This window comes from Cibotium barometz, chromosome 7 (assembly GCF_041138505.1).
Source record: "Cibotium barometz isolate CiBa-2024 chromosome 7, ASM4113850v1, whole genome shotgun sequence".
Taxonomy (NCBI): Eukaryota; Viridiplantae; Streptophyta; class Polypodiopsida; order Cyatheales; family Cibotiaceae; genus Cibotium; species Cibotium barometz.
In genome coordinates this window covers 20,602,821-20,617,819 of record NC_141052.1, presented here as the reverse complement: position 1 = coordinate 20,617,819, position 14,999 = coordinate 20,602,821, and the positions used below count along the sequence as shown (strand labels likewise).

Sequence of the window (14,999 nt, the reverse complement as noted above, 5' to 3'; positions counted from 1 at the left end):
AGTATCATAGAATCAACCTCTTGATATTCAATAAATAACTCCACATCACCTTTTATGTGGATCTAGATAAAAGAGGCTTGTGTCTTTTACTTCTTTGATGATATGCAATTTCTTCCATGTTTGACAATAGAAGCCACTACAGTACCTATTGTAAAAATGAATATATTACTCAAAAGAAATAATACTCATTTATAAAATAAATGAGTACCCAATCATCCTCAGTAGAGAAAAGATTCACGAGGTGGTTGATTAGGTGCTAAGGATTTTAAGTTTATTTTTTTTAATTATCTTTTTGTATTAGAGATTGATATAGACTTACCAAATTAACGTTTCGAGTCCATGAACCTTATTCTTGAGTAAAATTACACTAATGCTACTTGACAAGTTCCATGAAAGGAAACAAGTCTCCTGTAGTAACAAAGTATTTTTAGGATGCACATGCACATGGGATGGGCCTAGGCACATAGGCTTAGGGTCATTTACATTGTGGGATTAAAGAACATGGGCCTTGAGACTATAAAAGGCATGTGCTTTAGGACTATTGTAGCTTTGAACCTTTTAAAATTGCACTTTACTTTCCATTATACTTAGTGTTGATCCCTCAAGCTTTCCATCTCGAGCATTATGATTGATGATACACCTATGTCTCCTACCTTTTCCAGTGGATCATAGTGATGCATTATACTATCATGGGGATTAGCTTTTGATTTAGTGATGCACGTTTGAGATTGGGGATGATAATACTTCAGTTGTTGATGAGAATACGATAGTGCATGAGTAGAATAGATCTGAGTTCCTAGTGCTAGATGAGTCGGGCTACTCTTTTAGGTCTTTTATTCACAGGGACATCTATGATTCTATCTCTACTCCTAGCTCTCATAGCACACCTTGTAACATGGACAGTCAAGCATTGTAGATGAGCATAGCGAAGATGACTTTGTTGGAGTGAGACCTCTTAGGAGAGAGGATTATGTATATGGATCTAGAGAGATTTTTATTTGATATAGATATCTACTTAGATCCATTGTCATTAGAGATGGAGCTTTCTTGGGTTCTAGGTCATATACTTGTCATAAAGGGGCATCATGGATTGGTATAGATCATTCTTTTAGGAGTGATCTTGGAGATTTTGAGTTTTGTGACTCTACTTACCTCTCATGTATAGACACTCTATCCGTCTCTCTGGTGATGATGAGGTAGACAGTGATCCTATTCATCATGCTTCTACCTTCATACATTACACACATATAGAGAATGTGGCACTTGAGGATGTAGTGCATGGTTCAGATCGTGCTTCTACTCATATCCATGAAGTGGATCCTACCTTTAATTGTTCGAGTAGTGCTTTAGTGGACGATGACATTGGTTCACACTTGATCCTGCAGGATGCTGACTTTATGTTATGTTCTTTTGGCTCTCATGAGTGTCGACACAAGACTATGTTCTTTGGGCTCGGGACATTTTTCTATGCGTGTATTCTATGCCACTTTGGGCAATTGGTTACCTACTATGTGGCATATCATTCTGATGCACCTATAGCACATCTTGGTCATGGTATACATGGTGGTTCCTTGGCCTCTCCATTTGCACACTAGATTGTCTTGGATTTAGAGTGCCTTGGATTTCCTTTTGATCCAAGCAGGATATTGTCTACCCACATCATCGTGTGGGCATCCAATGAACTTTCCATTCAGTCTGAGCAATGTCGAAGATCACATTTTGACAGTGGGATGGCATTACTTCTTGTTTGACCCAAGTGGCCGCACACTCATGGCATGGGGAGATACAATCTATCCTTTCGACGTGGGTGGCACGAGATCTATGTCATTAATCGTGTGACTCTTCCAATTTCCATTAAATCCAGGAATCCTCTACACTGTTTATGTCACCCGATCTTCATTTCCACACTTGGATGTATACGGACTATTTGTTTAATTTTTGGATTTTATATATAGCCTCTTGTATGTGTATTGTCATGCATGACCACCCTTCGATTTGGAGGACAAAATCATGTTAAGAGGGGATGGTTTTTAATAAAGTGTTTTTAGGATACACATGCACATGGACTTAGGATCATTTACATGTGGGATTAGGGCACATGGGTCTTGGGACTATAAAAGGCATGTGCTCTAGGACTATTGTAGCTTTGAACCTTTTGACATCTTTCATCTATCATTACTCTTTACTTTCCATTTTCCTTAGTGTTAATCTCTCAAGATTTGTTTAATCCAAGCTAATTAGGCTAATCCATGGCTAAGCTAGATGATACTTTCTTGGCGTATCATATGGCAAGAGCCAAATTTGGCCTACGTGCAAGAGCAACTGCAAACAGATCAGCTTTAGAATGCATTATTGTGCTTTTGAAGAAAGCTCTCAGTCCATCTCATTACAGTGGTCTATGGCTGCCAGTAGTGTTAAAAAAAAGAGAGAAGAAGGGAGTTTGAAATGTAAAGACCTCAGTGGCGTTAAAAAGAAAGGATTTATTTTCTCTCGTTACCCCTTTACATCTTCGTTCTAGCCTAATTAACTTATTTTTCTTTAACCCATTCACACTAGGGTTGGACATTACACTTTTCTATTTACACTCCCCATCTACCTTGCTTATTTACCTTGGGCTTCTCAGTGCACGCTTTGAGTGTATTAGTGATACATTAGAATATCATGGGGATCAAATTTTGATTAGTGATACATCCATTGACATGTTTGAGATTGGGTATGATGATACTTTACTTGTTGATGAGCATACGACAGTGCATGAGGAGCATAGACCTAAGTTTCTAGTGCTAGATGAATCACGCTACTCTTTTAGGTCTTCTATCCACATGGATATCTAATGATTCTATCTCTACTCCTAGATCTCATAGCATAGTTGGTAGCTTTCACTTGGGTTTAGTGTATATATTTGGGCAGCCAAGCATTGCACATGATCATAGGAAGCGATGATTTTTTTGCGGTGAGACCTCAAAGTAGAGAGAGGATTATGCATACGGATCTAGAGAGCTTTTCATTTGATCTAGATATTGCTTAGGTCCATTGTTATTAGAGATAGATCTGTCTTGGGATCTAGGTCATATAGGGGCATCATGGATTAGTATAGATCATTCCTATAGGGGTGCCCTTAGTGATCCTGAATACTCTGAGGTTGGGGACTCTACTTAGCTTTCATGTATAGGCACTTTATCCATCTTTAGTAATGATGAGGTCTATGGTGATCTTATTGACCATGCTTCTATCTTGATGGATCACGCACACATAGAGGATCTTGCACTTAAGGATGAAGTGCATGGTTTGGATCATATTTATACTCACATCAATGCAGTGGATTGTGCCTTTGATTGTTTGAGTGGTGCTTTAGTGGATGATGGCATTGGTTTGCACTTGATCGTGCATGATGCCAACTTTGAGCTATGTTCTTTTGGCTCCCATGGGCGTAAACATGAACCAATGTTCTTTGGGGTCGGGACATTTTCCTATGGGTGCATTCTATGTCACTTTGGGGACATGGTGACCGACTATGTGGCACATCATTGTGATGCACCTATAGCACATCTCAGTCGGGTGACATACATGGTGGTTCTTCTGCACCGAGACCATTCCACAATCTTCTGAGGAGTGTTGATTACACTTGGTGGATACCTCAGATTTTGGATTCAAAAAGGCTTACAGTCTTTCCCTTCAACCCTGGTACTACAACGACATTAATATCGAGAATCAATGATGTATACCTTACCTATTTGTTTGATCTTGGAGGGTACATGACTAACTTCTCCATTGACGGTCGTTCCTTAGCCTCTTCACTTGCACAGATTGTCACAGGACCATTGTCCTAGATTTAGAGTGCCTTGGTATTCATTTGATCCAAGCCGGATCTTGTCTAGCCTCATCATCGTGGGAGGCCACTGACCTTTCCATTCAATCCAGGCATCGTCCGAGATCACCTTTTCACAATGGGGCAGTGTTACTTCACGTTTGACTCACGTGGCTATACACTTGTGGTGAAGGGAGATAAGACTTACCCTTTCGACTCGGGTGGCACGAGATCTATGTCCTTGATCGTGAAACCCTTCAGCTTTCCATTCAATCTGGGAGGCCTCTACATCGTTGATGGCATCATGATACCACCTCTATAGCTTCATCTGAAGAAGAACACCATTGAGAGAGGAGTCTATCACAAGCACCATAGCCCAACAAAAAATAACTATAAAAGGCACTAGAACACCTAGCCACTATCCCTTGGTCCTCAATTGCCCTAATGGGATACGTCAATACCTTCTATCAACTTCCCAAATCAATCCAGCCGCTAACTTAGAATGTCCTCTAAGGCTAGCTCTCACTTCCAACGACTCTAATCTATCACTTAATAGCCTCTCTTGACCATAGTTGACATCCATCTGACTAAACTCCTCTCTAGCTGTGCTCACATTATGCCTCCAAAGTCCTTTGTATCTTGCCAAAAAGTTTCTCTTTGGAGTCCCAAAGTGTCCTCCAGCATCTGCTAGCCTCAAATCCTTGTCCTAAAGCCTCTCTCTCAGAATTAAGCAACTGACCTTTGTCTGACCATAAACTCTCTTGGCTGCCATAGACAAGTCAGTTTTTGTATGCCTTCTGCTTTCGAAGTTGGATAGCATACTGTAGTCCAAAATTGATCCTCTAGTATCCGCTTCGATCCTCCAGCATCCACGGACTTATAGAGATAGTCCCTAGACGTTCCTGATTGTCCTGTTGACCCTCCTCTAACCTTTCATTCATTTTCCTCCTGCAAAGTCAAATTGAAACTTCCCAAAATGTCCTCTGGCAGCTATAAACCCTCAAATGTCAATCAACTTAACCAAATTTCACCTCTCAACCTCTCTGTTGACTACTACAATTCCACAACTGCCTCTGAAAGGATTGTTTCCTCCCAACTAGCCTAACTGACCTAGCTGACACAACAAATCTCTCCTTTAAGTCAGCTAACACCACAAGGATCTCAAGACACTTAAACACAACCAGAACCAATCCTCAAAAACTATAAGCTAACCACCACCAGTGTCCAGATTGCTAACATAGACACCCTATAAAACAATAAGCCTTTTGATAATTGTCCTTAGACAGACCTAAAACAATCAGCTATGCCTCACAATTGCTTCCTATCATCCCAAATAGATAAGAACAGGATTCCAACACAACCTCTTGACTATTCTGATGTCTGGCTAACATAGAATTGACCCCTACTCAGGCTGACTGGCCCAACATAAACTCAATATTATACAAATCTTCACTTATTGCTTTGTCTTCCAAAGAGCTCCTTCTAGGCAACACAGAATTGAACCAAAACCAAAGAACAACTCTTTAATTCACACAACTTGATTATATGTATATTTTGAGAAGATTATGCAACACCTAACAGAATCTGGGAGTCAAGATTAAGCAAATGAATGAAAACCAAAACAAAACAAGAGATCTCTCACACATGAGAATGAAAGAAACCAGATCTATGTTCTCAACTTCAACAAAATCATCAACAACTATATAAAATGTTGCCATAGCTTGCAAGCTTAAACTGGAAAATACAGCTGGGAGATTCTTGAGCAATCCTTAATCTCGTCCAATTTCCAATAGTGGTGCATGAAAAGAATTCAAGGACACAATCTTCCACACAGAACCCTTAATCACTCTGGCAACCCCCTACTCTAGACAAATATAAGTCTCCTCAACCATTCCCCATCACCTTCTACACATAACAAACCCACATAATGCTAACCAAATTCACAGCTATCTTCTCAACCATATACCAACTCTCTCCTGCAAAACTCTTCTTCTAAAAACCAAGCTCTCATGTAGAACTCTCTTCCAAAAAACTCTTACATATCCCCGTATCCTTCTTGCGCAATTACTTTCTATCTGCACGCATACTCCTACCTACCCTACCCTACCCAATCCCATCAGATAGCCACCACGCAACAATCCTCACATCATCTTATTATAATGAGTTACCAATGTTGAGCTACCCATGCAAGATCCTATGTTACCTAAGGTCTTTGATCATACTATCCAATGCATTATTTCTTTTCTTGGGGTTGGGGTGAAAATCTTCATGGAGCATATCCCCTTGGCCACAAAAAAACCTATCATCTTTTTCCAAACGCTCTGATGGTTGAAGCATTCATGCTCAAACAATGGCTATGGTTTCTTTGAAATAGTCTTTGGCAAATAATACATCCAGCAACAACCTTCTTCATGCTCTTCTACTGCAACAGCTTCATCATCAACCAAGTCTTCATATACTTTCTCTAGATCTTTCTAGACTATCATAACTCTGCACCAATATGTCTTTAATCTATATCCATTTACTATCTTTGAATGAATTTTAGCATCCAGATCTGTCAGCTTGTAAGTTCCATTCTCCTAGATGTGCAAAACTTTGAAAGGTCCTTCCCATTTGATTTGGAATTTTGTCTAGAAAGTGTTATCCAATTTGGTGTTGTACCTAAGCACTAGATCCTCCTCTTTAATATCTTTATCCTTCATTGTCTCATTAAATAGCTTAGCCCTCCTATTTTACTTAGTTGGATGTAGTGATCCAAAGCCCCTTTCCTTACCAGTTGTAGCTCTTGAAGATCCAACATCTCTTTATATTCATTTATGTCTTTCTCGTGATGTTTTAACAAAAATTACAAACTGGGGATTTCCACTTCAATGGGTATCAGGCCTTTCTCCCAAAAACTAGGTGGTATGGTGAAAATGTTGTAGCTTTTCTCCTAGTTGTCATGTAGACCCACATAGCTGAAGATACATGTAAGTACCATTTCTTGGGATGTTCTTCCAGACATTTGGTGAAAATTTTACACAACTCCTCATTGAACCTTTCAAATAGCCCATTACATTGTGGATAATAAGGGGTTGAAAACTTGTGTGTAACGTTGAATTTTTGCATAAGCTCTTCTACAATATGGCTTCAGAAACCAAGTCCTTGATCTGTCAACAACTCCAAGGAAATGCCAAATCTTGCACACAAATATCTTCAAAAACAGACCTGGCCACTTTCTTTGAAGTAATGCTTTTTACACATCTAGGCTTAGCCCACCAGGTTAAGTAATCTAAGATGAAGGTCCTACCCTTGACAGTTGTGGTTGGGTAGAGGACCAATTGCATCTAAAACCCATTTCTCAAAATCTCCATATGAAATAAAAATTTTCCTGAACTCATGGTGCAACACTCTTCTTCCTTGTTCTCACATGTCTCAGAGCTTTTGCACCAATGGTAAACATCCTTCCTTAAACTGGACCACACATAACCTACAGTAAGAATCCTCCTCAGAGTTAACTTTAAGGAAAAGTTCCCTCCACATACCCCTTCATGAAATAAATCCATTATGGCCAAGATTTCCTCTAGTTGGGACCCTTCTCAAAACCAAATCCTTGCCCTTCATGTAGAATTGATCGCTAACAATATTGTACTGTTGCAGAGCCCTCCTTATGAAATCATATTTATGTTTTCTGGATAAACTTGAAGGTACCAGACCTGTGTGCAAAAACCTTTCAACTTCATGTAAAATCTCTCTTTCAACATAACTAGGGTGGGTTACAATTATGGTTACATCTTGTTTTAAAATCTTCATGCAAAAATTGGTATGTGAGTTAAATGACTAGTTATGTGGCACTGTAACTTGTACTACATACACAACTTGTTTTAATCAAGGATGCTAGCAGGCAAAGTAGATGGTAGTGACAAAAACTTTAACCATTATAAGTACTTACTTGACTTGTGATAAAATACACAATGGAAACAATTCCTAATAAATAAAAGATAAAGTGAGATGATTGAAAAAAAAACCCCTAAGTATTAGATTATAAAGTGAATCTAGCTAAAAATGTATTAAAGAATAACTAGTTCAAAATCTAGATAAATATAGAAATATGGAAAGATAACTATATATATGTGTGTGTGTGTGTGTGTGTGTGTGTGTGTGTGTGTGCATATATATATATATATATATATATATATATATAGATATATATTTATGTATATACACATATATACATAGACATACATATTTTTGTATATAATTATATATTTATAAATATATACAAAAATACAATTGAGTGTGTGTACACGTAAACACACACACATATATAAAGAGAGAAGGAACAAAATGAAGAAAATAAAAAGTTACCCTAATAAACATCTACTCATAATACAAGCTAAGCTCACTACCATGAACACAAATTTTAAGAAAGTGAAATACTAGCTAAAAACATTCATAAGGGTAATTTGGATAGTTAAAAAGAGAGACAAAAAAACAAAAATATATTCACACACACACACACACATATACACACACAAACAAACATGCGTACACATACATAGACATGTATATATGTATGTGTATATGTCTATGTGTATACATATCTGTACGCATGAAAATATGTGTGCATACATAGACACGTATGCATGTTTATGGATACATGCATGTGTGTGTGTGTAGAAAGAGAGACAGAGAGAGAGAGAGACGAATAAGAGGTGGGAAAAGATAATTGCAAAGGTCCATAAACATCTTATCACATAACCTAAACTCACTATCATGGACGAGATTTGAATAATGTGACCATACCTCAAGATTACGGATCATGTGCCCACTTGTTTATGTCCTTTCAAACTCTTAATATCTTTCCAAGGTTTCACATGCACGAAAAGAAACATTAAACATGAAAGCATGAGATATAATAGTAATTAAAGACAGAAACATTTAGTTGAAAGACTATATGTGTGAATACTCTAGATGAGCATGTAATTGATAAGTTTTAAAAATTGAAAGAGTACATGTGTGAATACTCTAGATCGTCATATAGTTGATAAGTTTTAAAAATTGAAAGACTATATGTGTGAATACTCTAGATGAGCATGTAATTGATCAGTTCTAAAAATGATATTCTTTACAAATAAATAATAGCAAAAAAAATCTCTAATAAAAGGGGTCCAAACATATCAATGCATTATTAAAGAAATCAAGCAATTAGTACTAAAAAGAGTGTAAAAATTGTCCCATTCCTTGTGCATGAAAGCGAAAAAATATTAACATTTTGGATTAAATTAAAGGCACACTTGGAGTTTTCATGAGCTTTACTTGGTATCAATTACACATTTAAAACTTTTCATTGCAATTTCACGTATATAAATGAATCATGATAAGTTATCTTGGAAAACAATGTGTATATTCAATGGAAGAATCCCCAATACCCATAGACTTCTTAATTGTTTATCACATTTCATTTATGATCTTAGAGAACTTTTTAAATGATAACATAAATCAAGAGTGAAATCTCTTTATGTAAAGAAATATAAATAATCATTTTCTTAAGGCTACAAAATAAATACTTAATTTTAAAATATTTTATCCTTGATTGAGCTTTTTCTTAATATCTTATCCATGATTCAACATTTTCTAGGTGTAGTCTTTCATATTCATAAATGTCTCATACATAATTATCTTCTTTGAAAATCTTATTAATAATAAAAATATTTTCTAAAGTTTTATTTTAGATTTAGGGATTTGATAAGTAATATATATATGTATGTAAATAGCTAGGTAGTGTTATAGGTTTATATGTTTGTTTATAGGTAGGTATACGTATGCATGTGTGTGAGAATATGTGATATAATTTACACACACAAATGAGATGAGTCTCTTAACTCAAACAATGAAGAAAAAAAAAAGATCCATATAATCCACCACAATTCACTTAAATAAATTAGGACCTGCTACATAAACTGGAGAGAGAGAGAGAGAGAGAGATCTTAAGTCTCTTTTACTAGAGTCTCAATAAGTCTCTCATCTTGTTTTATTAAAAAATTAGCTTCAACTTAAAGATGTAAATACTTTTAATAAGTAAGCTCATAGATAAAAGGTCATCATTAAATACTTTTAATTATCTACTAAAAATCAATTAGTAAGTGATTGATCTTTGAATCAAACGACTTTTTTTTTTAAAATTCATTTAAAAAAAATCCAACTAATATTAACTTCAAATCAATATGTAATTAAAAAATATCAACTTATTTATTTAACTTTAAAAAATAAAATATAATCTTGATTATAAATCAACTCCACTTGCACAAGAAATATATGATTAAGACTAATTACTCATTTTAAATAGTTTTACTACCGTTTAACTAAAAATTACTACTAGCTAACAACTATTTGAAACTCTAGATGACTACTCAATACACCTTCATCATATCATTAGATATATTCTAAGTTTATTTTAAATTACAATGATAAATAAAAGTATTTTAAAAGAGAAGAATGTATTAGAGATTAAGACAATAAAAGAGAAATCACTCAAGAAACTTTAGAAAACAATTAGTTGTTTATATACAAAAAGTTTTAGTTTTTGTACATCAAATTCTATTCACATTTTGACAAAATAAACTTTAGCCGAAAATTTATACCATGCCCTTTATTCACTTTATAGTTACATAGATATACTTGCAGTGACTTATTAGACCCACATGTATCTCTAAACTGAGTATATATATATTTGTTCTTAAATTTTCTTTTGACTTAAATAAATACTCATTTACAACCTCAAACAATCATAACTTTACACATTTTGACTTTTTAGTTATACACTCATAAGGTTAACAATTGTGTGTTACTTTAGAAGTCTACATGCTATGCAATTTACATATGTTATTTAAGACTTAGATTAAATTACTTGGACACTAGAGAAGATCATGACTTCATCCTGAATAAAGAATAATGATTTGTAGCTTATACATACACAAAACATTAAACCTTATCTTAGTCTACAATATTGCCTCTACATTTAAACCTTTAACTATGGTAGGTTACCTACATTCTTGCTACTATTGACACGCAATTTAGATATAGTTTTGATTTGCCATGTAAAATCTCACAAACAACTTATATGTGCTCCTCCTTTTGCTGCCTACAAAAAGAGTCATGATTTGTGTTTAGCATTTCTATATTAATGTATGCAATTTGTTTCTAATAGAAAGATATTCAACATGATAAAAGAAAGCATGCTATTTAAATAATGTTTATGTGTTGAAGACAATATGCATGGAGTGAAGATATGCACAAAGATAAAGAGCTCTCTTTATCAACAAAGATATGTTTATTTAAAAGCTTAGCCCATAAGACAGTTGAGGTAGACACGGAGAGAGAGAGAGAGAGAGAGAGATTGATTTTCCCCCTTAGCTCACAAGAGAGAGAAGATTTTTTTTAAAACTACATTACGTTTGAGGACCGTAAAGAAGATATTAATTAGGGTAGTAATATCGAGTGTTACTCTTCTAAGACAAGGCTAAATGTATTAAACACACACCCAATAAGCTAGCTACTCTCCTACATGACTTTTGACATCTTTTCTATTATCTGCACTCATATCTTTTTCTTAATTAGCGTCTTAGATGGATAGGCAACGTACACATGACCTTAGAAATTCTAAATCCCCTCCATTATCATGTAAGTAGTCTCATTTTTCTTCTTTGTAAGTCTAATCTTCCAATTTACTATCATAAGATGAGGTAGCGAGCGCACCAAGGAGGATAACATTGTAAGTCTAATTTACTATCATAAGATGAGGTCGTGAACGCAGTCAAGCGTTGATTTAGAATACATATACCAACTTGATCTTTACAGGTAGAACCAACAACGACTGCCATTTTAAGCCAAAGGATGCGCACCGCAGCGTCAAAACACACACAGTTTAGCGGCAGATCTACAGGTGGACCGTGGAGGGCTGGAGGCCTACCTGGGGCTGGCAAAGTCGGAGGTAGAGGAGAAGACGATGAGCGCCAGCTGGTCGTAGGCCTTCTTGAGGAGGCCTTGGAGAAGGTCACCGGCGGTAGAGGAGAAGACGATGAGCGCCAGCTGGTCGTAGGCCTTCTTGAGGAGGCCTTGGAGAAGGTCACCGGCGGGGTGGTCGAAGCGCCGGAAGGCCATGGGCTTCCTCCCGCCATGGCTGGCTGGCTATAATACTCAGGAAGCTGCTCGCTCGTTCATGTGGTTGGCACTCAGCAAAACAGAAAGGTAAGCGGCACCCTCTCTCTATCTATGTATGTATGTATGTTCTTCTTGATGAATGCACCCCTTGTGGTGCACACCAGCACCAGCCATGGCTAATAAGCGAGACCCCAAAAGCATGCCCTGCGCGCGTAGAGAGAGAGAGAGAGAGAGAGGAAAGATGGACTGTCACCTCTGCGTCAAGGAACAACCTCTTCACATGGGCCGATTTGACCGTTCAATATTTTATTCCAAAGACTCCCAAAATCAGGGCCTTTTCATACACAGGACTGTGTGAAATGTGAACTTCCGGATTAGGGTGGTCACGGCTCAAATTTCACAGATTCTTGTGTAAGACAAGACAACATGCACACTCAAAATATGTTCTTTTCTACTCGCCCCTTCCTTGTCTTCCTATGGACAATTTTTGATTTTTTAATTTTTTGGCAAATGGATCGCACCAACATATTGTGACAAAAACTTGTGTTAAATTTTTGAGATTTGAAAGCCATACTTGATCAAGTCGAGTCATTTGCCAATTTTTGAGGCATTTATAATATGGCCCCGTTATCTATATCTATCGCAATGGGTATCCTATTCACCAAAATTTAGTATAGATGTCCAATTCACCTATATTTAATATGGGTATCCTATTTATTAGCACCCATTTAATTGTGTGTGTGTGTGTGTGAGAGAGAGAGAGAGAGAGAGAGGCATGTCCTGAAAACCCTAATTTACGTCCTCAAGCGGAGATGTATATATTTCCTCCATAAACAAATCTTGAACATAGTAAATCACATCCAATAAGCCTAGAACTTCCTCCCATAAATCACATCCAGAAGTAGAAGACGCAGTTTTCTTTCTTCTAAAGAAATCAAATATTCTTATCTCGAGGAAAGTATTTTCGTGTGAGAACTAAAACTTAGTTAGCTTTGAATTGATAGTGTATGGGTTTATTGTTTGATAAATTGGATATTATGTGGTTGAAACCATAGACCAATCTCGTGCATTTTTTTAAAGGCACTTTTGATAAGAATAGATGCTAGTTTATTTGTAGCATGCTATAACTCCTATAAGGAGGTTCTACACCTTTCTTGATAATAACAAAAAGGTATTCTCTTTTTGAGTAGTGCTCCTCGTGCAAGATGTTGTCCTTCAAGCTTTTTTTGTGTGTAGAATAAAGTAGGTTATAACTTAGATCTTAGATATTCTTTGTTCTTTTTTTCAACATTTATATTATCGTTAAGAGAAGCACTACCGCATGGAATCTTAAGCACTCATTTTCTGCTAGACTAAAATTGATGAAAAACTAAGTCTATCTTTGATTTCTTGAATCCTATCACTAGTTATGTTACATGACGCTCTAACCTTTTAAGAGTGCAACATATATTCTTAAAAATCATAAACTTGATAGTGCCGATTTAAGATTCGGATTAAAAACTTGGCTTCATGAGAATGAACCACCAATGAGTCAAGATATTTGATTGTTTTTTAACATTATGAGATAGTTTATCTTGTTATATTCAATTCTACTTGCCTTTGAGATGCTTTCCACTATCTTATTATATTCAATTTTTAACTTTATGAGGTGGTTTCCACTATCCTATAATATTCAATTTTATTTGCATTTAAAAGTGATTTAGACATATGTGGCATAAATAAAGGGAGAAAGTCATATACATCTGCTGTGTGCAATTATTTCAAATTATTCATTCTTGTGCATGATAACGCATGGCTTTAAAGAAAGTATGATTACCCTTGTGTCTTAATCTTATAAAGAGGGCCACTACATTTGAAATTTCTTCCTTTATGGAATAATAGTACACATCACATGGTGCATCTCTACTAGTGCTTTCTTTTTACTACTTAAAGACTTGCATTAAAAAAGACCCTAATTATATACCACAATCATGTAGTAACAATGTAACATGCCTAGAAACAAGGGGGTGCTTGAGAACTTTCTCTTTAAAAACCCTCCTCCATACATGATATACATATCTTTATAATCTCTTACTAGCATACATACATCAATATACATGCTTCTACAAGTATACTAAGCCTTATCTTGAAACCCTCTCTTGTGCAAAAAGGCGTGAAACAAAACAAATCAAAAAAGGCATATTTTTTACCCATGTTTAGGGGTTGGTTAGTGTTGTATGAAGAAAATTTAGTAAATAGGAAAGGAAAGTCATGTGGAAGGGGGGATATATAAGCTACGAAGGCCTACTTAAAACATCCTCTCTCCACACCAGGCATTTAGACACAAGAAAAGCTAAGGTGAAGGTGATGTATCTTCTAGCAATGATCATGCACCTCTTACTTTATTGTCTAGGATGTGCTAGGAACTATATTAAAGTGGTAAATAGCCACTTATGATGTGGTATTAAAGTCAACTCTACAAAGAACTAATCCATTCTACTTGCTTAAATGGGGTGTTTTGGTGGGCATGTTTCTCACACATATTTGAGGGCTTGTAGGACATGCATTATGGTCCTTATGTCCATGTTTAAGGAGGGCTATATAAGCATTCAAGGGTTTCTTCATACATTCAATCCCCCACACCCAATGTTTCGAGGTGGTGGAGGGGGGGAAAGGAAATGTTGGGTCTTTGTGAGTACCTCTAGCCCTCCCTAATAATATGGTCTTCAAGAAGCTACATTTGTGTTGCTTTAATGTATCAAATGAAGAGCTAAGATAAACTCTCTTGTTCTGATGATGGTTTCAACATTCCTCTAGACCCCCCACCTTCTCTTCTCCATTTCTCACAAGCCTTAGAACAACTAATAACTTTAAATAATCAATGTAAACTTACTTGTGATTGCCAAAAAGGAAGAAGGAGAAGAAGAAGAAAAGAGAGGTAATCACTCGCAACAACAACAAAAATCCCTACCCCGTTTACTAACTTCATCATTTACTATCTAGCCTCTCCATCCCTTCCAGATAAACATGACCATTTCACTTCCATGCAACAACCTAAGCATCATGAAAA

The 14,999-nt window shown here is 36.2% G+C and overlaps 1 protein-coding gene across 11 annotated transcripts in view; it reads right to left on the bottom strand.

Moving 5' to 3' along the window:
• LOC147636774 (uncharacterized) overlaps positions 1-12,226 on the bottom strand; it is an 80,611-nt gene extending 68,385 nt beyond the window's left edge. For 6 of the 11 annotated variants that reach the window (XR_015266203.1, XM_086800306.1, XM_086800303.1 and 3 more), the window contains exons 1-2: positions 11,760-12,177; positions 8,594-8,648 (exon numbers count right to left, since the gene is read on the bottom strand). Coding sequence is in view for 9 of the 11 variants with exons in the window: in XM_086800306.1 (XP_086656432.1) it covers positions 8,608-8,648; positions 11,760-11,967 (249 nt within the window). In the remaining 2 variants the exon portion in view is untranslated. Of the gene's footprint in view, positions 1-8,593; positions 8,649-10,712; positions 10,932-11,759 lie in introns of those variants that run through there. The other 5 variants (XR_015266204.1, XM_086800311.1, XM_086800309.1 and 2 more) reach the window with 4 other exon arrangements.
• Between the last annotated feature and the right edge of the window lie 2,773 nt (positions 12,227-14,999).